At 43.4% G+C, this 27,420-nt stretch overlaps 1 protein-coding gene across 2 annotated transcripts in view; it reads right to left on the reverse strand.

The window, feature by feature from the left end:
• Window positions 1-497: 497 nt before the first annotated feature.
• The window catches only part of HMGCR (3-hydroxy-3-methylglutaryl-CoA reductase), a 94,589-nt gene continuing 67,666 nt past the window's right edge, over window positions 498-27,420 (reverse strand). For both annotated transcript variants that reach the window (XM_069223756.1, XM_069223764.1), the window contains exons 17-20: window positions 5,279-5,419; window positions 5,010-5,168; window positions 4,280-4,434; window positions 498-4,158 (exon numbers count right to left, since the gene is read on the reverse strand). In XM_069223756.1, coding sequence (XP_069079857.1) covers window positions 4,104-4,158; window positions 4,280-4,434; window positions 5,010-5,168; window positions 5,279-5,419 — 510 coding nt within the window. In that variant the 3' untranslated portion in view covers window positions 498-4,103. The remainder of the gene's footprint in view (window positions 4,159-4,279; window positions 4,435-5,009; window positions 5,169-5,278; window positions 5,420-27,420) is intronic.

Raw genomic sequence — 27,420 nt, forward strand, 5'->3', positions numbered from 1 at the left:
GCCCATGCATAGGTCATGACACATGGCAGCCAGTTCCTTTAATAGGATACCTGTTATAATATTGCCAGACAGGAGTTCACATGTCTCTTAATGACTGCATTAACCTGTGAATGTAAACAAGCACTGGCAAGGCCAACAGCTCGGTTAACATCAAAACCAACTGGCTTTGCCAATGCATGTTCCCTATTGTAGAGAGGGCAGCTGACAAAGTGAAGCTAAATTAAAACTAGCTAATATGCACTGGTGTAGTTACTGTAAAGAGAAAATGTCCAGTTAACCACGCAAAATGAGAAAGGATGTGTTTTTCTGGTCAGTGGGAGCTCAGATAAGCTCAGTGCTTCGGCATAGCACTAGGACTGCAGACTAAATTGCTATTTTCATTGTATGTTTTTTTTCAAATTTAGTAGATTTTTGGACCGCTACTATGGTTAAACTGATTAGACAAAATATTAGTTAAACACTAAACTTTCCAATGCAAAGAATGGAAACAAAGTCACTTTCTGTTTTAGGAACCTTTATTGTGACCAACTCGCTTGTTTGTATTCCCAATGTACAAATAATCAATTATAGCAAACGTGAAAGAATCAGTTACATTCACCAAGAAATGCAGACCGAATTAACACTGCAACGGTCGAAGTCTTATGGCTCCTGTGGTAGAAAAGGGCTGCCATAAAAAAAAAGGAATTTTTATCATATCATGGAGCCCCTGCTAAAAATCGCCAATTAAAGTTTCAAAAGGGTTGGAGACAAGGCAAATGTCCAGTAATGTCCAAACCTACTTACAAACTTCCTTGTGTATTCCCAAAATCTGGGATGCATTTTGGGCCATTGCTTTGTTAGGACTAAGTGCTGTGCAAATACAAAAACATAAATCGCCTGGTGAAAATTGTCTGTAACATGCAGCAACTTAAAGAATTACAAATATACACATTTGATGCAAGGAGTAGAGGAAGAAGATGGATTGAAAACATGTGTATACTATTCGGAATGTAACCAACAGTGATTGACACAGGAGGTGTTTACAGAAAGATGACCTCAATTGTCAAAAAAACATCTTCTAAAACCTTCGAGGTATATTGCAGTATCCAAAATATACATCAGTAAGTTGTTTCTTAAATATGCAATTCCCAACCACCAAAGCCACGGTATCAGGTAAGACAATTGTTTTTCTTCAGAGTTTATCCTTGAGCACAGCCCACACGTATTCACATGCCAACAGCACCGCATGGTTGCTTCGCTCTAGAGGTCTTCAGGATATGAAAATGGCTGCATAAAGTGGCTGCTACTGTAATCTTCCTCCCTTAATGAAACTGGCAGTGATGCCGTGTCCCACAGAGGTATCGGGTACCCTATAGTCCCCACCAACCTGAATCTATTTCTATGTCCATAGCAACAGGGACCACTTGCTCATTGTGATAGGCAGCTAGCACAAACTTAAAGCACATCCAGATCCTCATTTGCAGATAGCCCTCAATCATCATCAGATAGTTAGGTATGTCTACTAATGATGTTGACTTGAGTAGCCACAGTTCAAACCTGGTCCTTGTGCAGCCCTGAGGATATCAGACCCTGGGTTTCAAGAACAGATGTTAAGATGGGAGCATTACATTATATGTGCCGTTTTACTTGTAGACATTTATTGTCTATGCCCAGTTGAACCTAAAAGGATAAGACGTTAACCACAAAAAATGACTTTCTACGTATGCAACTTTCTAGTACTGTTTAAACAAGTGCACATTGTTCCACGTAGTTGAGGTGGAGGGGATTATATAATTGCAGGCAAGAAAGAGCTGTTAAAGGACGAGGTGACAGAAGAGGTTTTACAATGATACGTTTTTTCCCTAACAATCTGCATTTTCGTTAACTGTCCATCCCCACAATTTTTGTCTTGGTTACTCTCTCGAAAAAATTAGAACCACCCAGTTATAACTGGCCTCGGGTTTTATCAAATAAAAATGAAAATCTTGTCAGTGTACCACACATTGAAGGAATTTGCTTATATGAACAGCCTTTAGAGAGGCCAGAGAAAGCATCTGTGCATTAGTGTTTGGTAAATCAAAGATGTCCATGACGTGCTGAGGTACAGAATTCTTCAACGGAACACATATGTGCAGTGTTTAACTGAACTGTTCAGTCTATGTATGGTCTTGCAGCAGGTCCTCAATGGCGGAAGCACTGGCTGGAATGTCAAGGAAGTAGAACGCTTTAGTACCCGTATAGAACATTACAGATGACATTCGGACTGAAATCTGTACATCCAGTGGGAGAACTTATTACAAAACAATATTTCAGACACAACTGCCCATGTTTGAAATCTTCCTCTAGTAAATTTGTTGATGTAAAATGCGGGCCCGATTATCCTTTGCTTTAGTATTTCAAGGTTGTGATTAGGACACGTACACCTTCACTCACATTCCTGATCCTACATGGGCCCAAAATAGGAATATTGTACATTTGTCTTCATGCAAATACTCAGGCACTTTTAGGCGATGGATCTCGTTTTATTCTATATGTTACTTAAGTCTATGCTTGTCTATTCTGAGCAAATTTATATCACTAATGAGGACAAAATATAATTTGCTCATTCAGCCACTTGTAAAAACTCATGGTTGTTGATTTTTAAATTTATCCAAAGATTGAGTAAAATGAATATTGGGCATTTTATACACTCATAACATTGTGTGGCCAGAAATATCTTAACAAGTAGTAATTCCACACGTCGAATGACCCTGACCTCATGGATTAAGACAACTGCCCACAGGACTGTCAGCATAGATACTAGAAAAATAGGTTCTCTGTTAATTCCTGTCTCTTACAGGAATATTTACTCAATTATAAACTGAGCATTTTTAAAACTGCAAAGTACATTTTTTCATAGCAGAAAGAAAATAAATAAAACAGAGCGAACAGAAGCTATGTACTGAGAAGGATCCACAAATTATTTAGAAAAATACATTTTATTCTGTACGATTCCGAAAAGGTGCAAATATGTTCTTATGATAATATAGGCTACACACGTGCCACAGCTGAGCATGTTACACAACTGACATCAATACACATCTCTATTTCCGTTTTGCCAAATTTTCATTTTTTTTCCCTCCTCAAAACAGCCATCCACGCATATGGTTTCTCCTCAATTTGATGTGAGGATACCTTTGCTATGCTAAAAAAAGAAAATTTTGGGAAATGATGCACTCCAAATACTGGCCCAATAGTCCTTATTACGCATGTTAGTCAACACTGTTGCTAATTGACTATACAAAGAGGGACATGCAGCCCATAGCCGCCTGTTTGCCAATGCCCGCTTTGGCAACCAGTTTCGTAAGAGGAACACTGCTATGCCAGTCAGCTATACATGGTTGGGGAGCCATAGAAAAAATAACCAGAAGGCTTTGCTTTCAAGCTAGTGGAAAATGACAGTTCTTTTATATCACATTTCACAAAATAAAGAACCTCTAGAATCCCGGAAAATTAATGGTGGGGATTCAAGACTCCGCAAAGGTGCTCCATGGAGAACATTGATTCTTGAACTCCTCCAAAACAATCATCTGTACTAGTGTGGGGCAACTGCATGTTTAAGTCTTATGTAAAACACTGACAAATCAAAAGCGGCGAATAATGAGGAAATAAAATTGGAAACCAAGTCTAGCGATCCAGGCTTATTGAAATAAAATAACGAATTACAATACCAACATACTGTAAAATGAAGTGATACACTTGACTGAACAAATATCGCAAAGAACGATAAGGATAACCATTTTAAGTAAAAAGAAGTTCCTTAGCAGGGTAGAATTCATGTTCCACCTCAGCAGAGGTTGGAATGTACCAACCACGACACTTAAGATGAAACCCTCTGGAGGGCCCTGGAGAACCCAGCCTTTCCAGAAAGCTTACTTTTCCCGAATATCAACAAAGTCTCTCCTCGTTTTAGTAATGCTGATATGGAAGCAGCTCTGATACCAATGGCCAATGTAAATTCTTTACATCTCATTAAAACATTATGTTGAACTGAAGAGATCTATTTCCATTTACAATTCACAGCTTCAGCTTTGCCCTGTGGTTCCCTCTGTGTTTTTTCCTCCAATGCTGGGGCGTCTAGATGTTCAAGCAGCCTTTTTGGTGCATGTACCAGGGAGATTTTGCAGGTTTATTTTTGACCTAGAAAGAGGGAAATAACATCCTGGTAAATTTGCAATCATCAAACCGAATTGCAAAGGTCTAATACTACTAAACAATCACATCGCCCAAATATGAACAGGTTTATTGTCGGGGCACTTACCTATTGTGGGTCATGTGACTTTTCACTAGATGCCCGGCTGCTAAGGCTGCCATTAGAGACAATTCCCCAGCCATCACTGTTCCACAAACAATTCTAGCAAGCTGGCAAGCATTTTCTCCTGGATTATCCTGACTTGCTCCTTGGACACCCAGCATCTGAAGGCAATATTAAAAGTTTGCTTTATAAAATTACCACAAAAACAAGAAAGGTAATACTCTTACAACCACACCTACCTACATACATCATTTAATAAATTAACAGAATTAAATGAACTGAAAATAATCTGAAATGATATGGAGTTTTTGTAAAAATTCAAGAGTACAGCCGTGATGCTCTGGCATTCATTTGCTGTGAATCCAGCTGAACCCCGACCAGGATTTCTTTATTTAAACACTGTTCAGTTTTCTTTTAACAAATAAAAAACAAGGAACGTTACTGGCATGCATGGTTGAATTACCCTGCTGTCAGATGAAGACACATGAATCTCATCAGTAACATAGGTCAGAATGTGAAAAATACTCCATCAATGTACTGAAATATCGGTTTCCAAGAACTGAAATGCTTTTTTGTAAATTCTCCCCCCTCTTTTTAACAGTCTAAGCAACAAAACAGAAGTTGCTACACAAATGAAAAGAAGAAGAAAACTAATGGATAACCATAACTGACACAATTTAAACTTAAAATGACACTGAAATAATTTGTTTTTAAAATTGATGAAAGAGCACCATACCCGCAAACAGGACTGCTGTGGTGGTAAATTAGTGCCTCCACCAACCGTCCCAACCTCTATAGAAGGCATAGTACAACTGATGTGAAGATCCTCTTGGTTAGGGCCTGTTGGCTCCATCAATGTAATGCAGTTAGAGCTTCCCACGTTCTGAGCAGCATCCTTTAAAATGTTGAAAAAAAAACCCAAAAAACATTAATGCATCAGAAAAATCTCATTTTTTGAGAAAATACGGGCTCATGTAGGAATAACCAAAAAGGCATCATACGCACCTGGCCACACGCTAGATAAATGGCAGTCACAATATTTGCTGCATGAGCATTGAAGCCACCAATACTTCCAGCCATAGCAGAACCGACCAAATTCTTGTTTATGTTCACATCCACCAGCGCTGGAGTGGACGTTTTCAAAACCTAGAAATAGAGAGAAATTAACTTACTTTTTTCAGGAAGTACTATTTGTAAAACATACCGTGAAAGCGGAAAGGCAATCTTAGTGATTGTTTTATTTTTTATTTTTATTTAGAATTTGGGGGTAGTCACAAACATGTCCGATGTCATGCCCACCATATTTCAAGCGCCACAGGCTATAATGCACTTGTAATATGATAGACAGGACATCCACCACCTTTCTGACAGGGCATCCCATCCGCCACAATATAAATAAAGCCCCCGGTACACCAAAAAACCTAAGACTATTTTTGTGTGGTTAGAAAACACCATTTTGACACAATGCAGACAAACTAAATACCAAAGTGCCACATTTCTGTTTAATCGGGATATACAGTAGTCAAAGATTTAATGATCATCTTAGTAATCAAACGTGCAGCTATGTAGAGAAAAAGCCATGCAGCCTTGCACAGACAATTAAAAAACACTTAAAACACATCAACAAGCACTGAAAAGGTAAAGAGTCTTAACTTTTACATAGTGAAACGTTAATCCAAGTTAAAAAGGGAGAGCGGGCATAAAACGAGTGACAAAGTGGTACTTCAACATAAGACAGGGCAGACAGGGTACAAAGCGGAAGGACAGGACGTATGAGAGCAGTGCAAGCTAATTAAAGAGGTGGACTAAGCAGGTGGAGGGGAGAACGTACATGGACGGAGACAAGAATATGGCATACCTTTACCACTCAGGCTTTACAACATAGGCCTTTACTACACACAATTTTACAATGAGCATGCCTCTACCACACACACCTTTATAATGAAAATGTAAGTATTTTGCAGGTAATTATAAAGTGTGTGAATAGGGAAAGGTCATTTTTAGAGCGGGTAAGGGTATTTGGGTTTTAAATGTATTTTTTAGGGTGAGTATAGGTTTTTGGGTGACCAGGGCATTTTTAAGGTGGGTATTTTTTTGGGGTGATAAGGGTATTTTTAGGGTTTAGTGCGGATATGGGTTTTTGGATGGCAAGGGCATTTTTAGGGTTTAATTTAAATTACTATGTTAATCCAACTACTGCGGCTGGGTTGGTCACAGGGCCTGGCTTGCGGCCAACCCGCTATACCCACCCAACCCCACGCAACACATGGCCTTCGGGGGATAGACGCAGGGCCTGGCCTGTGACCAGGCCCTGTGGCCAACCCCTGTAACCGCCCAACTCCATGCAACACACGCCCTTCGGGCCAGGCCTTGCGGCCAACCCCCTATAACCATCCAACCCTGCATGCATAAGTCTTTGAGTGGGTCTGTGAGTGTGTGCATGAGTACCTCAGTGGATCTGTCAATGGGTGCATGGGTCTCTGACTGGGTCTGTGGGTAGGTTCATGAGTGAGTGGATGCATGACTGAGTAGATCTGTAAGTGGATGCATGACTGTCTGAGTGGGTCTGTGAGTACGTACACGATTGTCTGAGTGGGTCTGTGATTGGGTACATGAGTGCCTGAGTGCGTCTGTGAGTGGGTGTGTGAATGTCTGTGTGGGTGTGTCAGTAGCTGTGTGAATAACTCTGCCACAAGGAGCCACACCCATTCTTTTATCCAACAAGAGTCCACAGTTTTGCACAAAATATCTACCCAAGTGGAGTTCTTTCTGCCTCCTTGGATAAGTGCTTCAAGGCCCTCGCAGTCCCCGCAGGCTCCCCAAACTCCTGCGGGAGCCAGCATTGCTATTGCACACAAGGAGCTGCTAAACATGCAGCTTCCTGTGTGCAAGAGCAAACATTTAATCTCTTTCACAGCCCACATGTCTGTGGGCAGGGAAAGATGAAGTCTCCGCTTCCAGAGGGCTAAAGCACTTTGATGCCTCCTTTACGTTTCAGGGCCAGCCCAGATGAGGTGGTGATCTCCAGGCCACAGTTTTTTCAATTTAAAAAAAAAATTTCGCCGGAGTCATGGATACGCTGTGATTTTCAGCAAATATTGTATACAAAAATGCTTTTAAGCCCTGGCGGGGTCCCTCTGGGACCCCAGCATCAGAGCTAAGGGGTCAGGGTGTCCCTAACCTGGCCCCTTTTCTTTTTCAGGGTCTCAGCTGAATCAGAGTCGAATCAGAACTTAGCACGAGATCGGGAGGGTTTGCAGAGTCTTTGCATCCATATATATATATATATATATGTATATATATATATATATACACACACACACACATCATTTTATATTTTATTTCTATTTTACGAGCGGACACGTGGTGGATCCCGCGCTTCTTTAGCCTAATGCCCCTGGGTGGGCCAAGTCCCGGGGTCTTCTTTAAATGCACGTACCAAGTAGCCCGTAAGGGCTTTGTATTACCAAAAAATTAATGACTAAAAAAAAAAAAAGTAGAGACTTCGGGGGCAGCCAAACTCACGCTGTCACCATACACTGCAAATTACCCCACAAATTAAAGCAATCATGCCAACTTTCATAGCATCATTGATAATATCAATGTAATATTTGCAGTTAAATGTTTGACTGCAGCCTGTGTATGGCAGGGGTGCAAACTATAGTTACCTTGGGACAGGTGTTCTAGTTACTTGGAGTAACTAACGATACCTGGTGAATTTCTATGGTTTTGTACGTTTAAAATGTGAGCCTATCTATAACTTCCTTGTAACCTTTGCGTTTAAGTGTGTGTGTGTGTGTGTGTGTACACATCTGTTTGTAGCATGTAGTGCTGCAGATTCACATGCTGTGCATATCTCGCCATCTAGTGTTGGGCTCTGAGTGTTACAAGTTGTTTTTCTTTGAAGAAGTCTTTTTTTGAGTCACAGGATCGAATGACTCCTCCTCTCGGTGATAGTGCGCATGGGCATCGACTCCTTTGTTAGATTGTTTTCCCGCAGGAGGGTGAAGTAAGGAGTAAAAGATTATGTATGTACAACTATAGATGTATAAAAAGTAAATAAGATATCCATGCAAATGTATACACATATGTACAAATAAGTACTACAACAACTACATGCTCCCTGGGAGGAGGATGGGACCATGTGAATCTGCAGCACTAAATGCCATGAACAGATGTACACTTGGTAAGTGACATTTTCTGTTCAAAGGCATGTGTAGTTGCAGATATACATGCTGTGCATAAACTAGAAAGCAGTTCTCCTCTCAAGTAAGCAGTGGTTAGCCTGCGGGAGTTGAAGTAGTTTGAAATAGTGTTTTTAGCACTGCTTGTCCAACATTGGCTTGTTGTCTAGATAACACATCTACACAGTAATGCTTTGTGAATGTATGTGGTGTGGACCATGTGGCTGCTTTGCTTAGATTTGCCATTGGTATATTTCCTAAGAATGCCATGGAGGCACCCTTTTTATTAGTGGAATGTGCTTTTGGAGTTATTAATAGCTGCCTTTTTGCTTTAAGGTAGCATGTTTGAATGCATTTTACAATCCATCTAGCTAATCCTTGTTTTGAAATGGGATTACCTTTATGAGGTTGTTGGAAAGCAACAAAAAGTTGGTTCCTAAAGTCTTTTGTTCTGTCTACATAATACATTAGAGCTCTTTTAAGATTAAGAGTGTGTAGAGCTATTTCAGCAGTAGAGTCTGGCTGTGGAAAGAAGATTGGCAATTCCACTGACTAATTAGTGTGAAAAGGTGAAACCACTTTAGGCAAAAAAATGGTATTTGTCTTAAGTACTACTTTGTGTTTCTTTACTTGGGAGAAAGGTTCTTCTAGAGTAAATGCCTGAATTTCACTTACTCTTCTCAAGGAAGTAATTGCTAACAAGAAAGCAACCTTCCATATTAGAAAATGAATAGTGCAAGAGTGCATGGGTTCGAATGGGGGACCCACAAGTCTTGTGAGTACAATATTAAGATTCCATGCTGAAACTGGTGGAGTTCTAGGTGTAATAATGCGTTTAAGTCCTTCCATAAATGCTTTTATGACAGGAACTCTAAACAGAGACGTATGTTGTAAGTTATGTAGGTAGGCTGATATGGCCCTTAGATGATTCTTAAAAGAGGAAAAGCCAAGATCTGCTTTCTGTAAATAAAGCAAATAACACACAATATCTTGTACTGATGATTTGAGTGGATTTATATTTTCAGGTTGACAGTAGAATACAAACCATTTCCATTTATTTGCATAGCACTGTCTGGTTGTTAGTTTACATGCTTGTTTTAGAACGTCCATACATTCCAATTGAAGCTGTAGGTATCCGAATTCTATGTCTTCAGGAGCCAAATCGCTAAGTTGAGCACACTAGAATTGGGATGCCTGATTTGACCTCTGTTCTGAGTGAACATGTCTAGTCTGTTTGGAAGCTTGTGATGTGGTACTACTGACAGATCTAGGAGTGTTGTGTACCAGTGTTGGCGTGCCCACGTGGGAGCTATAAGTATCATGGTGAGGGAAGTGTGACACATTTTGTTGACCAGAAATTTAATTAACGGGAGAGGGGGCGAAAAGCGTAAGTAAATATCCCTGACCAGTTGATCCACAGAGCATTGTCCTTTGACGGAGGGTGTGGGTTTCTGGGTGCGAAGTTTTGGCATTTCGCGTTTTCGCTTGTTGCGAAAAGGTCTATGTTTGGTGTTCCCCACATTTGAAAGTAATATTGAACTACTTGTGGGTGAATCTCCCATTCGTGTACTTGTTGCTGTGTCCTGCTTAGGAGGTCCGCTAGCTGGTTGTGTAATCCTGGGATATATTCCGCTAGCAGGTGAATGTGATTTTGAATTGCCCATTTCCAAATTGTTTGAGCTAGAAGGGACAATTGGGATGAGTGTGTCCCTACCCCCTGTTTTTTCAGATAATACATTGTTGTTATGTTGTCTGTTTTTATTAAGACTGTTTTGTGTATGATCTGTGGTTGAAATGCCTTGATGGCTAGGAAAACCGCTAATAATTCCAAGTGGTTTATGTGGTAAGTTTTTTGTATTGAGTCCCATTCCCCTTGTATCGTTAGATTGTTGCGATGGGCTCCCCAACCTGTCATTGGCCCATCTGTTGTGATTATGGTCTGTGGCACTAGGTCTTGAAATGGCCACCCCTTTGTTAAGGTGTTATGATTCCACCATTGCAGAGATTTGTAAGTTTGGAGGTCGAACACTAGATCCTGTACCCGACCCTGTGCCTGAGACCATTGTTCTGAGTGACACTGTTGCAGTGGTGTCATGTTTAGCCTTGCATTTGGTACTATTGCTATGCATGATGCCATCATTCTCAATAGTTTCATGACAAATCTTACTGTAAGTTTGACTGACCTGCATTTGTGATACAATGTATTGAAAAGTATTGAGAATTGCACCTAGATAAGGTTGAATTTGCGCTGGCTGAAGCTGAGATTTCTGGTAATTGATTGTGAACCCAAGTGTGTGTAGGGTATCTACTGTGTATTGTGTGTGTTGTTGGCATTTGAGAATGGCGCTGGACTATTAATCAACTGTCTAGATAAGGGAAGACATGTATGTGGTGTTTTCTGAGGTATGCCGTTACTACAGCTAGACGTTTTGTGAACACTCTTGGTGCTGTTGTTACTCCAAAGGGTAGTACTTTGAAATGGTAGTGGTTGCCTAGTATTACGAACCTTAAATACTTGCGGTGAGCTGGATGTTAGGAATGTGGAAGCAAGCGTCTTTCAGATCTAATGCTGTCATATAATATTGTTTTTGTAGCAGGGGAATGACGTCCTATAGAGTGATCATGTGAAAATGTTCTGACAGGATATATAGATTTAGAGGTCTCAGATCGAGAATGGGTCTGAGAGTACCATCCTTTTTTGGAATGATGGAAGTATAGGGAGTATACTCCTGTCCCTTGCTGTGAGATGGGAACAATTTATATTGCCCCCTTGAGTAATAGAGATTGTACTCTTGGTTTAATAGAATAGTGTGTTCTGGAGAGGGTCTGTGAGAACAAGGGGGAATATTTGGTGGAGCGGAGATGAGCTCTAGGCAATAGTACCCATTGATCTGTGGTGATGTTTTGCCAGTGAGAATGGAATTTTTGCAGTCTTCTTCCCACAGGAGACGTGTGGGATGTTTGAAAAGTCATTGTTTAGTGGGTGTGGAAGCACCCTTTGAGGCTGCAAATTTTCCTCTGGCCCTGAAATGTTGTCTTCTGTAAGAGCTTATAAATGACCCCTTTCGGTAGTACTGCTGTAATTGCTTTGGATGGGAGGTGGAAGCCTCTGCAGTCTGGGTTTTAAAACCTCCCCTAAATTGCGGTTTCTGAAATAAACCCTGAAATGGTGTGGTATAAAGGGCTCCCGTGGCTTTTGCTGTCTGAGTCTTTCTTGAGTTTCTCAGTGGTTGTGTCCACCTCTGGTCCGAACAGTTGCTGTTTGTTAAACGGCATATTAAGGACCGCCTGTTGTATTTCCAGTTTAAACCATGAGGACCTCAACCATGCATGTCATCTAATTGTGATGCTGGTATCAATTCCTCTAGCTGCAGTTTCAGCTGCCTCTAGAGCAGACCTAATATGATTATTTTTTATGGCCTGACCCTCTTCCACAATTTGCTGCGCCCTCTTTTGGTATTCTTTGGGTAGGTATTGCAGGAATTCTTGCATCTCATCCCAATGTACCCTGTCATATCTTGCCAACAGGGGCTGGGAATTGGCAACACGCCATTGGTTGGCTGCTTGTGTTGCCACCCTTTTGCCCGCAACATCAAATTTTCTGCTTTCTTTGTTAGGGGTTGGGATATCCCCCGAAGAATGACTATTGGCACGCTTCCTGGCTGCACTGACCACAACAGAATCTGGTGGTAATTGTTGTGTGATGTAAATTGGATCTGTTGGTGCAGGCTTATATTTTTTGTCAATCCTCTGTGTTAGAACCCTAGCTTTAACTGGTTCTGTAAATATTTCTTCTGGGTGCTTAAGCATACCAGAAGCATTGGTAAACACTAGTATTGCTTATGAGTTGAGGATAGTGTATTAAAAAGAAAATCCTTTTCTAAAGGTTCCGCATGCATTTGTACCCCATGGTATGCAGCTGCCCTGGATATTACTTGGTTATAAACTGTACTATCTTCCGGCGGGGATGGTCTTGTAGGGTAGAGACCTGGATCATTCGATGGTTTAGGATCCGAGTCGTACATGTCCCACGGGTCTACAGTGTCTCCTTGTGAATAAGTATGAGTGTGTGATAGTGAAGGTGGTTGTGGAGTGAGGTTGTGGTGAAAAAGAAAGCTGAGGTGAATGTGGTAGAGAAAGCTGAAGAGGATTCGGCTTTACTTTCCGCTTGAACATTTTTTGCCAGTGGTGGGGCAGTATCAAGAGTCTCTTGAAATGCTCGCTTTCTTTTAGTCTGTGAAGGCGGAGAAGTAATCATTTTTCAAGTCTCTTTCTGGATTTGTATTATTCTCTGTTTGCTTTCCATAACCTCTAAAATATGTTGAATGTCTGAATCCTCCATTCAGAGGTATTGTTTGTGCCCTTAGAGGAATATTCTGTGAATGTTTTGGGCACCTGCCTCATTCGAGCCGAAAGTCCTGTTTCCTCTGTATAGGATGATGTTTTTGGCTTTGAAGTCGGACTGAGGTGTTTCGGTGCCATCTCCAGTCTTCGTGCCCTTCGATCGCGTAATGTTTTCTTCGATCGAAAAGACAGACACGCCTCAAGAGCTTTCCTCACAATGTTCCAAAAAAAGGGTAGAGATTACAGACCAAGTGCTGGTCGGTATAAGGATATTTTGCATGGCACCAAGGACAAAATTGGAATGGAGTCCGATCCATCAGGCTATGATGCTGTAGGCCCGAACAGGCCCAAGGAGCGCGCGAGCGCCCAAAAGGGCGTTTCCTTGATCCCGACGGTACTATTGGATCGGCTGCAGAAGAAACCAAGTTAAAAAACAATACCGACGGTATGAGAAAAGTTTGAGAGAATATATAGTTTGCGGATCGAAAGTCCCAGAACGAGAGGGAACATGTCTAAACCAGACAGCGGAAAGAAAACAATCTAACAAAGGAGTCAATGCCTATACGCACTATCACCGAGAGGAGGACTCCCTAGATCCAGTGACTCGAAAAAAGACTTCTTCGAAGAAAAACAACTTGTAACACTCCAAACCCAACACTAGATGGCGAGATATGCACAGCATGTGCATCCGCTGCTACACATGCCTTCGAACATATACATATATGTGTGTATATATATATATATATATATATGATGTCACTTACCGAGTGTACATCTGTTCGTGGCATGTTCTGCTGCAGATTCACATGCTTTGCATTATCCTGCCATCTAATGATGGGCTCGAAGTCTTACAAGTTTTTTTTCTTCGAAGTGTTTGAGTCACGGGATCGAGTGACTTCTCTTCAGTTCCATTGCACATGGGCATCGACTCCATTGTTCGACTGTTTTCCCGCAGAGGGTAAAGGAAGGCGTGATAGAGTATATAGGTACAGAGTAAAAGATGTCCATGCTAATGTAAATGTATATACATATGTACAAATGTTTGTAACAAACGACTACTGGCTCCCAGGGAGGTGGGAGGGTGCATGTGAATCTGCAGCGGAACACGCCACGGACAGATGTACACTCGTCAAGTGACATTTTCCGTTCGATGGCATGTGTAGTTGCAGATACACGTGCTGCGCATGGACTACAAAGCCGTTTGTCCTCCCATAAAAGAGTGGTGGCCAGCCTGTAGGAGTTAAAGTTGTTTGAAATAATGTTCTTAGTACAGCTTGGCCTACTGTGGCTTGTTGTTGTGATAATACGTCTACACAGTAGTGTTTAGTGAAAGTATGTGGTGTTGAACAAGTGGCAGCTTACATATTTCAGCCATTGGTATATTCCCTAAAAAAAGCCATTGTGGCACCTTTTTTCCTTGTAGAATGTGCTTTAGAAGAAACTAGAAGTTGTCTTTTTGCTTTAATATAGAATGTTTGGATGCATCTTACAATCCATCGTGCTAAACCTTGCTTTGATATAGGATTACTTGTATGAGGTTTTTGGAAAGCGACAAATAGTTGTTTAGTTTTTCTGAACGGTTTAGTTCTATCTATATAGTACATTAAAGCTCTTTTGATGTCTATCTATGTAGAGCTCTTTCTGCTACAGAATCTGGCTGTGGGAAGAATACTGTCAGTTCCACACTTTGATTTATATGAAGTGGTGATACCACTTTTGGTAAAAATGTTGGGTTTGTTCTTAGTACAACGTTATGCTTGTGTACTTGGAAGAACGGTTCTTTAAAAGTAAAGGCTTGTATTTCACTTACTCTTCTTAAAGAAGTAATTGCCACTAGGAATGCAACTTTCCATGTGAGAAATTGAATTTGGCAAAAGTGCATAGGCTGAAATGGTGGTCCCATAAGTCGTGTAGGAACCATATTTAAATTCCAAGAAGGAACTGGTGGTGTTCTGGGTGGAATGATGCGTTTTAAACCTTCCATGAAAGCTTTAATGACAGGAACTCTAAATAAAGAGCTATGTTATTTTGTAAATATTCCGAAATTGCAGTAAGATTAATTTTTATTGAAGAGAATGCTAAATTTGCTTTTTGTAAATGAAGTAAATAACATACGATGTCTTGTATTGACGCTGTAAGAGGGTCAATATTTTTGGATTGACAGTAATATACAAATCTTTTCCATTTGTTTGCGTAGCACTGTCTAGTAGTGGGTTTTCTTGCTTGCTTAATAACTTCCATAAATTCTGATGGGAGTTGTAAATATCCAAACTCTATGACCTCAGGGGCCAAATTGCTAAATTGAGTGTTTTGGGATTTGGATGTCTGATTTGACCTCTGTTTTGTGTCAACAGATCTGGTCTGGCTGGGAGTTTGGAGTGTGGTACTACTGAGAGATCTAATAATGTTGTGTACCACGGTTGACGCGCCCACATTGGTGCTATGAGTATCCTGTTGAGTGAAGTTTGACGCAACTTGTTCACTAGAAACAGAAGGAGTGGGAGAGGGGGGAAAAGCGTAAGCAAATATCCCTGACCAATTGATCCATAGAGCATTGCCCTTGGATAGGAGATGTGGGTGTCTGGATGCAAAGTTTTGGCATTTTGTGTTTTCGCTTCTTGCGAACAGATCTAGGTTTGGTGTTCCCCACTTTTGAAAGTATTTTTGAAGTACTTGAGGATGAATCTCCCATTCGTGTTTTTGTTGGCGATTTCTACTGAGGATGTCTGCCAACTGATTGTCCATCCCTGGAATGTATTGTACTAACAGATGAATTTGGTTGTGAATTGCCCATTTCCAAATTTGTTGGGCAGAAGGGAGAGCTGGGATGAATGTGTCCATCCCTGTTTGTTTAGATAGTACATGGTTGTCATGTTGTCTGTTTTGATAAGAACATTCTTCTGTATGAGAAGAGGTTGAAAGCCTTGGAGTGTTAGAAAGACAGCTAATAACTCCAAATGGTTTATGTGTAGCTGTTTGTGTTTGACATCCCATTGCCTTTGAATGGTGTGATTGTTCAGGCGAGCTCCCCAACCAATCATTGATGCATCTGTTGTAATTATGGTCTGAGGCACATGGTCTTGAAATGGCCGCCTTTATTTAGATTTGTGGAATTTTACCACTGAAGGGACATGCATGTTTGGCTTTCTATCAACACTAGATCTTGAAGCGGACTGTGTGCCTGTGACCATTGTTGTGCAAGGCACTGTTGTAATGGCCGCATGTTTAGTCTTGCATGTGGAACAATTGCAATACATGATGCCATCATTCCGAAAATTTTCATGACAAATCTGACAGTATATAGGTGATTTGTCTGAATTTGTGTCATATTGTGGAAAGCTTGTATCCTTTGTGTATTTGGATATGCTAGAGCTGGCTGAGTATTTAGTATTGCACTCAGATACTGTTGTATTTGTGCTGGTTGCAGGTGTGATTTTTGGTAAGTTATTGAGAACCCTAGCGTGTGCAAGGTTTATATTACATAATGCATATGATTTTGGCATTGCACATGACTGTTTTATTTTATTAGCCAATCGTCTAAATATGGAAAGACATGTATATGCTGTCTTCTTAGGCAGGCTGCGACTACTGCTAAGCATTTTGTGAATACCCATGGAGCGGTTGTTATTCCAAAGGGCAACACTTTGAACTGGTAGTGCTTTCCTTGAATGACAAACCTGAGTTATTTTCTGTGTGCAGGATGGATGGGTATATGGAAATACGCATCTTTGAGGTCTAATGCTGTCATGAAATAGTGGGATGACATCCTGTAAAGTTACCATGTGAAAATGTTCTGACAGGATGTAAAGATTGAGGGTCCGGAGGTCTAATATTGGCCTGAGGGTGCCATTCTTTGGGGGAATTAGAAAATATAGTGAGTAAACTCCTGTCCCTCTGAGATTGTGGCACCAATTCTATTGCTTGTTTGAGTAGTAGAGATTGGACCTCTTCTTGCAACAGAGTGATGTGTTCTGTGGATAGTTTGTGTGACCTTGGAGGGATATTTGGAGGAGTGTGTATCAATTCTAGGCAATAGCCATTGTGAATAATTGATAGCACCCAATTGTCTGTAGTAATATTTTGCCAATTTGTGTGGAACTGTTGTAGTCTTCTCCCCACAAGAGGTGTGGAGAGGAAGGGAGTGAGAGAAGTCACTGTTTTGGATGCTGCAGAGGTTGCTTAGAGGCTTGAAATTTGCCTCCATTTCTGGGGTACTGCCCTCTATATGTGCCCCTAAAACTACCCCGCTGGTATTGTGGTTGGTAGGCTGTCTTTGCTTGTGATGTGGATGCCTCAGCTGTCTGTGGTCTGAACCCTCCTCGAAACTGAGGTTTCCGCAAGGACCCCCTGTATGGTGCTGAGTAGAGTGCGCCTATTGCTTTTGCTGTTTCAGAATCCTTTCTTAATTTTTCTATGGTTGTGTCAACTTCTGGCCCAAAAAGATGTGTTTTTATTTTTTTTATATAAAATCGAACAGCATATTTAACACCGCCTGCTGTATTTCTGGTTTGAATCCAGAAGATCTGAGCCATGCATGCCTTCGTATTGTTACTGCAGTATTGACACTTCTAGCAGTAGTATCTGCTGCATCTAGGGCAGATCTTATTTGGTTGTTAGTAATGGCTTGCCCTTCTTCCACTACCTGTTGTGCCCTTTTTTGGTGTTCTTTGGGGAGATGCTGGATTATGTCTTGCATCTCTTCCCAATGGGCTCTGTCATAGCGAGCTAACAGTGCTTGTGAGTTGGCTATCCTCCACTGATTTGCTGCCTGGGAATTGAATTTCCTACTCTCCTTATCAGGTGGGGGTGCATCTCCTGATGACGGTTTGCTCTTTTTCTGGCAGCGATAACGACCACAGAATCTGGAGGTACCTGATGGGTGATGTAATCAGGATCGGAGGGTGGAGGTTTATATTTTTTCTCTATCCTGGGTGTTATTATGCGTGCCTTAACAGGTTCACTAAATATCTGATCCGCGTGTTTTAACATACCTGGGACCATGGGAAAGCATTGATATTTAGAGTGTGTTGAGGATAGGGTGTTGTAAGGAAATGCCTCCTTGGCATGGTTACCCCCTGACTTTTTGCCGTTGCTGATGCCAAGTTATGATTTGAAAGTGTGCTGAGGCCTGCTAACCAGGCCCCAGCACCAGTGTTCTTTCCCTAACCTGTACCTTTGTTTCCACAATTGGCACACCCTGGCATCCAGGTAAGTCCCTTGTAACTGGTACCAAGGGCCCTGATGCCAGGGAAGTTCTCTAAGGGCTGGTGCATGTCTTATGCCACCCTGGGGACCCCTCACTCAGCACAGACACACTGCTTGCCAGCCTGTGTGTGCTGGTGGGGAGAAAATGACCAAGTCAACATGGCACTCCCCTCAGGGTGCCATGCCAACCTCACACTGCCTATGGCATAGATAAGTCACCCCTCTAACAGGCCTTACAGCCCTAAGGCAGGGTGCATTATACCATAGGTGAGGGCATAGGTGCATGAGCACTATGCCCCTACAGTGGCTAAGCAAAACCTTGGACATTGTAAGTGCAGGGTAGCCATAAGAGTATATGGTCTGGGAGTCTGTCATGCACGAACTCCACAGCACCATAATGGCTACACTGAAAACTGGGAAGTTTGGTATCAAACTTCTTAGCACAATTAATGCACACTGATGCCAGTGTACATTTTATTGTGAAATACACCCCAGAGGGCATCTTAGAGATGCCCCCTGAAACCATACCCGACCTCCAGTGTGGGCGGACTAGTTTTAGCAGCCTGCCACACACCAGACATGTTGCTGGCCACATGGGGAGAGTGCCTTTGTCACTCTGTGGCTAGTAACAAAGCCTGTACTGGGTGGAGGTGCTTCTCAGCTCCCCCTGCAGGAACTGTAACACCTGGCGGTGAGCCTCAAAGGCTCACCCCCTTTGTTACAGCACCCCAGGGCACTCCAGCTAGTGGGGTTGCCCGCCCCCTCCGGCCACGGCCCCACTTTTGGCGGCAAGGCCGGAGGAGATAATGAGAAAAACAAGGAGGAGTCACTGGCCAGTCAGGACGGGCCCTAAGGTGCCCTGAGCTGAGGTGACTGACTTTTAGAAATCCTCCATCTTGCAGATGGAGGATTCCCCCAATAGGATTAGGGATGTGCCCCCCTCCCCTCAGGGAGGAGGCACAAAGAGGGTGTAGCCACCCTCAGGGCTAGTAGCCATTGGCTACTAACCCCCCAGACCTAAACACATCCCTAAATCGAGTATTTAGGGGCTCCCAGAACCTAGGTTACTAGATTCCTGCAACCTAAGACGAAGAAGGACTGCTGACCTGAAAGCCCTGCAGAGAAGACTGAGACACCAACTGCTTTGGCCCCAGCTCTACCTGCCTGTCTCCCCACTTCAAGAAAAACTGCAACAGCGACGCGTTCCACAGGGTCCAGCGACCTCTGAAGCCTCAGAGGACTACCCTGCATCTAAAAGGACCAAGAACTCCCGAGGACAGCGGCTCTGCTCCAAAGAAGAAACATCTTTGCAACAAAGAAGCAACTTTTAAAGAACACACGTTTCCCGCCGGAAGCGTGAGACTTTGCACTCTTCACCCGACGCCCCCGGCTCGACTTGTGGAGAACCAACACTACAGGGAGGACTCCCCGGTGACTGCGAGCCCGTGAGTAGCCAGAGTTGACCCCCCTGAGCCCCCACAGCGACGCCTGCAGAGGGAATCCAGAGGCTCCCCCTGACCGCGACTGCCTGCTTCAAAGACCCGGACGCCTGGTAAAGACTCTGCACCCGCAGCCCCCAGGACCTGAAGGATCCGACCTCCAGTGCAGAAGCGACCCCCAGTTGGCCCTCTCCCTTGCCCAGGTGGTGGCTTCCCCGAGGAGCCCCCCCCCTTGCCTGCTTCGCTGAAGAGACCCCTGGGTCTCCCATTGAATCCTATTGCAAACCCGACGCCTGTTTGCACACTGCACCCGTCCGCCCCCGTGCCGCTGAGGGTGTAATTTTTGTGCTGACTTGTGTCCCCCCCGGTGCCCTACAAAACCCCCCTGGTCTGCCCTCCGAAGATGCGGGTACTTACCTGCTGGCAGACTGGAACCGGGGCACCCCCTTCTCCATTGAAGCCTATGCGTTTTGGGCATCACTTTGACCTCTGCACTTGAACGGCCCTGAGCTGCTGGTGTGGTAACTTTGGGGTTGCTCTGAACCCCCAACGGTGGGCTACCTTGGACCCAACTTTGAACCCTGTAGGTGGTTTACTTACCTGCAAAACTAACAAACACTTACCTCCCCCAGGAACTGTTGAAAATTGCAGTGTCCAGTTTTAAAATAGCTTATTGCCATTTGTGTGAAAACTGTATACGCTATTTTGCTAATTCAAAGTTCCTAAAGTTCCTAAGTGAAATACCTTTCATTTAAAGTATTGTTTGTAAATCTTGAAACTGTGGTTCTTAAAAAAAAACTAAGAAAATATATTTTTCTATATAAAAACCTATTGGCCTGGAATTGTCTTTGAGTGTGTGTTCCCCATTTATTGCCTGTGTGTGTACAACAAATGCTTAACACTACCCTCTGATAAGCCTACTGCTCGACCACACCACCACAAAATAGAGCATTAGAATTATCTCTTTTTGCCACTATCTTACCTCTAAGGGGAACCCTTGGACTCTGTGCATGCTATTTCTTACTTTGAAATAGTACATACAGAGCCAACTTCCTACAGGTGTTAAACAAGAAATCCTCTTCTAGGGGTTCTGTATGCATGGTGACCCCATGGTATGCTGCAGCCCTAGCTATAACTCAATTGTAGACCGTGCTATCCTCAGGTGGTGAAGGTTTAGAGGAATAGCTGTCTGGATCATTACTAGGAATGGGATCTGGATCATAAAGGTCCCATGGATCCACACTGTCCTGTTGTGAGTCATAAGAGTGAGTGGGTGACTGTACTGGTGTAGGACTAATAGGAGGAGAGGTAGGTAGGTGTGGAGAGTGAGGAGGAGAACGAGGAGGAGAAGATTGAGGAGGTGGTGGTGGTTTCTCCTTCTGCTTTGGCACTTTTGCCGGAGGCTGCATAGTGTCCAATTCCTCTTGAAAGACTAGCTTTCTTTTTGTTTCTAGAGGAGGTGCTGTCTGAATTCTGCATGTTTCCTTATGGATGTGGATCCTGGACTGCCTTTCATCCATAACCTCAAGTATTGGTTGTACTTCAGACTCCTCTTCAGAGGTTTTGTGGCTTTCTTTAAGTCTTTTTGAAAGTCCATGTTCCTCTGTGTACGCTGGCCTTTTTGGCTCTGAAGCAGGCTTTTTCAGGATCGAAAAAGAAGATACTGTCGATGCTTTTGGCTCCGAAAGTGATTTTCTAATTTTCGACTTCGAAAAATGATGTTTGAGTCGGACACGGAGCTCTTTGTTGCCTCCGATGTTTTGGGAGGAGTGGCCTTTTTCGGTGCCAAACTGGTAAGTTGGTCACCAGTAGTCTTTTTTCGGGCTGAGCCAAAGCCTTCCGGCAGTGGCGTACCCAGGGCCTTGTGTTTTTGCTTTTGTGAGGGTACAGGGGCAGGCGTACTCACATGTTGTCCTGCTGTGACTGGTCTGTCTTCTTCTGATCGGATTCGGAATCTTGAACAGAGATCTCTGTTTGCATCAGTTCCTCCTCCACGTCGAGATGTTCACTGATTCTCGATGCCATTTCGAGTCTTTGTGCCCTCCTGTCTCGAAGAGTCTTTTTCGATCGAAGGGATCGACAGGCCTCTCAATTTTCTTCCTGATGATCCGGGGAAAGGCAAAGGTTGCAAACCAGATGCTGATCTGTGTACGGGTATTTCGCGTGGCCCGAGGACAGAACCGGAATGGAGTCCGACCCATGAGGCTTCCACGCGGTTGGCCCGAATAGGCCCGAGTTGGGTGCGCGCATCCCGAAGGCCGAACAAAGTTGGTTGCCCCGACGGTACTGCTGTGTCGATGGAAGATATAAACCCGATTGAGACAATACCGACGAAAAGAGTTATTCAAAGTTTTCCGAATCGAAATCTTGGAGCAAGAGGAAACTCGTCCGAACCAGACGGCGGAAAGAAAACAATATAACAATGGAGTCGATGCCCATGCACAATGGAACCGAAGAGGAGGAGTCACGCGATCCCATGACTCGAAAACACTTCTTTGAAGAAAATCAACTAGTAACACTCCGAGCCCAACACTAGATGGCAGGATAATGCACAGCATGTGAATCTGCAGCATCCTATATATCTGTTCGTGGCATGTGATGCTGCAGATTCACATGCTGTGCATTATCCTGCCATCTAGTGTTGGGCTCGGAGTATTATTAATTGATAGCGAGAGGTGTGTTTGGCGGTCTATCAACACTAGATCTTGGAGTTGACCCTGTGCCTGTGTCCATTGTGTTGTTAGGCACTGTTGTAAGGGCCGCATGTGTAGTCTTGCATTTGGGACGATGGCTATGCATGAGGACATCATGCCTAGAAGTTTCATTACAAACCTCACTTGGTAGGGTTGGTTTGGCTGTATGTTTAATCTTGTATTGCGGAACGCCTGTACCCTTTGTGGACTTGGAGTGGCAATCGCCTTTTGTGTATTGAGTGTGGCTGCCAAGTATTGTTGTATTTTGGATGGTGGTAGATGTGATTTTTGGTAATTTATAGAGAACCCTAGTTTGTGTAGAGTTTCTATCACGTATTGTGTGTGTAGAAGACACTGTTGCTGAGTGCTGGTTTTTATTAACCAATCGTCCAGTAAGGGAATACGTGCATGTGCTGCCTCCTGATGTGAGCAGCTACTACTGCAAGGCATTTTGTGAATACCCTTGGGGCTGTTGTTATCCCGAATGGTAACACCTTGAATTGGTAATGTACGCCTTGGATTACAAACCTTGAGTATTTCCTGTGGGAAGGATGGATGGGTATGTGAAAATATGCATCCTTGAGATCTAATGTTGACATGTAGTCTTGTTTTTTGATCAAGGGAATCACCTCTTGAAGTGTTACCATGTGATAGTGATCTGATTTGATGTAAAGATTCAGAGTTCTGAGGTCCAATATGGGTCTCAGCGTTTTGTCTTTCTTTGGAATTAGGAAATACAGGGAGTAGATCCCTGTTCCTTTTTGATGGTTGGGTACTAGTTCTATTGCTTGTTTTTGTAACAATGCTTGGACTTCTAGTTGTAACAGGTCTAAGTGTTGTTTGGACATATTGTGTGCTCTTGGGGGCACATCTGATGGCAATTGTAGGAATTCTATGCAATAACCAATTTGGATAATGGCTAGGACCCATGCGTCCGTCCGTAGTTATGTTTTCCCAGTTGTGGTAGTATGCAGTAAGTCTCCCCCCCACTGGTGTTGAGTGGTGGGGGTTTGTGACATTGAAGTCACTGTTTGGTTTGAGGGGTTTTTGGGCTCTGGAATTTCCCTCTTGCCTTCGGGAATTGTCCACCCCTGTATGTTCCTCGAAAACCTCCTCTTTGATACTGGCCCGGATATGTGGGTCTGACTTGTGAGGTGGAAGGCTCTGTGGTTTGGGACCCTCTAAAGTGCGGCTTCCTGAAAGTGCCTCTGCTCTGTGGGGAGTAGAGCGCGCCCATGGCTTTGGCCGTATCTATGTCCTTTTTTAGTTTTTCTATTGCCGTATCCACCAATGGCCCAAACAATTGTTCTTGGTTGAACGGCATATTTAGCACAGCTTGCTGGATTTCTGGTTTAAAACCCGAGCTCCGTAACCATGCGTGCCTACGAATAGTTACCGCAGTGTTCACTGTCCTTGCTGCTGTGTCTGCCGAGTCCATTGCAGACCTTATTTGGTTGTTTGAAATCGTTTGTCCTTCCTCAACAACCTGTTGGGCATGTTTTTGGTACTCCTTGGGCAAGTGCTGGATGATATGTTGCATCTTGTCCCAATGTGCCCTGTCGTAGCCAGCCAGTAGAGCCTGAGAATTGGCAATCCGCCATTGATTGGCTGCCTGTGCTGCCACCCTCTTGCCTGCTGCATCGAATTTCAGACTTTCCTTGTCGGGCGGTGATGCGTCTCCTGAGGATTGGGAGTTGGCCCTCTTTCGGGCTGCTCCCACTACCACTGAATCTGGAGTTAGTTGCTGTGTTATAAACACAGGGTCCATTGGGGGAGGTTTATATTTCTTCTCCACCCTAGGCGTGAGGGCTCTGCCTTTTACTGGGTCCTGAAACACCCGTTTGGCGTGTTTTAACATGCCTGGTAGCATTGGCAAACTTTGGTAAGAGCTGTGAGTGGATGCCAAGGTGTTAAACAAAAAGTCGTCTTCTATGGGCTCCGTATTGCTACATTATGGAAAGTAGCTGCCCTTGAAACCACCTGCATATATGCAGTGCTGTCCTCTGGTGGCGATGGCCTTGCCGGGTAGAAATCAGGACTATTGTCTGAGACCGGTGCATCATATAAATCCCATGCATCCGGGTCATCTTGTGTCATCCCAGTGTGTGTCTGCGACTGCATCGGGGGTGTTGCTACCGGGGACAGGTGTGGTGAATGCAATGGTGAAGTCTGTGGCGAAAACCTTGGTGGTGTCTTGTCTTGTCTTTTGCCACCTTTGCCCTTGGCTGCATTTCCACCTCCTGGAATGCTAGCTTTCGCTTCATTTTTATTGGAGGAAGAGTTTGGATTTTCCCCGTGTCCTTCTGTATGTGCAGCCTCCTCTGGGTATGGTCTGGCTCTCCCATGCCCAGTTCTTGCTCGAATCTGTGCCCTTGCATCTGGGGGGAAAGGCCATGTTCTTCTGTATAGGAGCCTGTTTTCGGCTCCGAGGCTGCATGTTTCGACACCGAAGGTTTCGGTACAGTCTTTTTCGATTCCGAGGAAACCTTCTTGACTTTGGGGGTGTCGAACTCTCGGTGCCGAGATGGTTCGGAGCTGGTATCTCGACCGGAGTCTGATGTCTTCGGCTGCTGGGAGGCCTTTTTTGGTGCCGATGTTTGGTCACTGTGTTTTCGGGTTAAGCCATGGCCTGTTGGCGGTGGCATCCCCTTGGCCTTTATTATTTTCGAGTGAGTCTTTGCCGGGGCTGATTTACTCACAGTTTGTTGAGTCTTCGGTTGCTCGCTTTCGGACTCGTCCGAATCTCGAATGGAGAATCTCTCCTCTTCCTCGACCTGTTCAGCCAGTGTCGACGCCATCTGGAGTCTTCTAGCTCTTCGATCGTGGTCTGTATAAGGACACTTTGCGTGGCAATTCGGGCAGAAACGGAAGGGGGTCCGGTCCATGAGGTTTGAAGATGGACGCGGTCGGGCCTACCAAGCCCCCGCTGAAGAGTGGAAGCCCCGAAGGGCTGCCGGAGCGCTTCTTTTTTTCGATGTCGATGTGCTAACACTAAACCGGTACCGAGCGCAAACAATACCGTTGAATTTTCCGATAACTAGCTAACTTTCCCGATTCGAAATACGGAGCGAAGAGGAACACGTCCGAACCCGATGGCGGAAAGAAAACAATCTAAGATGGAGTCGACGCCCATGCGCAATGGAGCCGAAAGGGGAGGAGTCCCTCGGTCTCGTGACTCGAAAAGACGTCTTCGAAGAAAAACAACTTGTAACACTCCGAGCCCAACACTAGATGGCAGGATAATGCACAGCATGTGTATCTGCAGCTACACATGCCATCGAACATTATATATGTATATATATATACACACATACATACATATACACACACACCGGTAAAATCTTTACCACGCATATGCCTTTCCCATTCATGCATGTACAAGGAAAATGTATGCATTGTGCAGGTAAGTACGAACCCATCACATATATATATATATATATATATATATATATATATATATATATATATATATATATATATATATATATATATATATTCCTTGTAAAGGCAAATGTGTGGTAAAAGTTTGCGTGATAAAGGCACGCATGTTAAAGGCGCATGCGTTGTAATGACTGTGTTGTAAAGGCATGCATAGTAATGGCATGCATAGTAATGGCAAGCGTGGTTCCAGGATACAAACATAAGATAACTGGCAATGAAGCCCAGGACTAATAGATCGGTACTTGGTATGTGACCAGCACTACAGGTTTGTTAGAAAAGGTGTTTGTGCTGGTGAAATAGTGAGTCAGATGAAAGGGTTGAGAAAGCCTGGTCAAGAATATTCAGTGCCTGGCGGGAGAAGGAGATGGCGAAATAAGGGGAAGGTTGCCTACAGGACGGGGAGGACATAATACTACCAGAGATGGAATGACAGATGTAGTCTGGCCACAAGAAATCAATGTACTGCTTTAAGGAGATAACATGACACAACAAGGGGTACATATTGCAGTAGGATAGGGGTCAACTGTCTGGGCCTATCTGTGCTGCCATTGCTGCGTGCCGGACGAGTCTTTAAAGCATACAAAGTTAAACTCACTAATAAAAGAAAGGTAGCACTATCAACCTGCAATGGGACGACACTAAAGGATTCAAGACATTCCTTCAAGAGTTTTAAGAACAAATGGCAGACACAAAAAATAGTTTGCCCTAAGAGTTATGCTCAAACACAAGTAACAATGTAGAAGAATAAACATGTTAGAAAAGCTACAATGGACTCATGCATCATTGCCTGTAACTTCTAATAAGTTTAACAGAAAACAGGGCTCACATGCAGAAGTGTTGTACCATAGGTACTCCACTCTCGCTCCTATGTGTGTGGATTCATTTAGATTCGAGCAGAACCCAACTCATTGAAAACATGTAGTCTTCAAACATCTACAAATCACATTCTTACAACATATAAAGATGCCAGCGGGTCAAGCTTTAGTTGCTTGACGTAAAGTTACTTTAAGATATGGTCTTGTTGCATTCATAGCGTAACAAGGAGCCTTTTCAGTTTCAAGGGCTTCTGGAGATGAATGGACCGAAAACTGGGGAGAGAGAAGTGTGTATGTGCTTCCATTTTATAATTTTACCTGAAGCATTTTAAATAAAAGGTACTCCTGCAGTTGCATCTTATGGACAATATTAAAGGTCTACTTGCAAGAGAACAAGGGATTATGGAACGTGCCCTTGTAAACACGTCTAGCAGCCTCAGTCTTCTCGATGTCGTACACTTTTCCTCCAGAAACCTGTTATTTTCTGGTTAGCCAGGCCGGAGAAAGTAGATGACTTAGTTAAGGCTAAATATTCTCTAACTGTATACTCGAACACCAATATAGAAGTTATGCTCCAGCCCATGGGTATGACATAGCTGGCTATACTGGAACCTCAGGAGTTCCAATCAGCTGGCGTAGGTGGGATTTGTCCATCATCTAGGCTGTGTAACTTTGGAACCTTTCCTAGTCCTATCCCATCAACTGGGCAAAATAGTCCTAGGTGTTCGAGTGATGTATATTTGCAATGCAGGGTATGACTTCAGCAAGTGAAGGTGCTGTTTAGAGGGAAAAGTGGTCTCCCGCGCCTAGTATGTTTTGGCGCTAAAAAAATTGTTGAAATCCTCATCAGTGTCATTTTGGATGCTTCAGTATCTATTCTCCTGAAGAAGAAATCAAAATTGGTCCGGAGTGGGACTTTGACTTAATAGCTAGTGAGTGGAAGTCATGGGCACACAGACACGGTGGAATGAGAGACAGCAATTAATTCTCTAACATCTTAACAGTACCTGACCGTTTAGCCCACAA

Source organism: Pleurodeles waltl, chromosome 1_1 (genome assembly GCF_031143425.1).
Source record: "Pleurodeles waltl isolate 20211129_DDA chromosome 1_1, aPleWal1.hap1.20221129, whole genome shotgun sequence".
NCBI lineage: Eukaryota > Metazoa > Chordata > Amphibia > Caudata > Salamandridae > Pleurodeles > Pleurodeles waltl.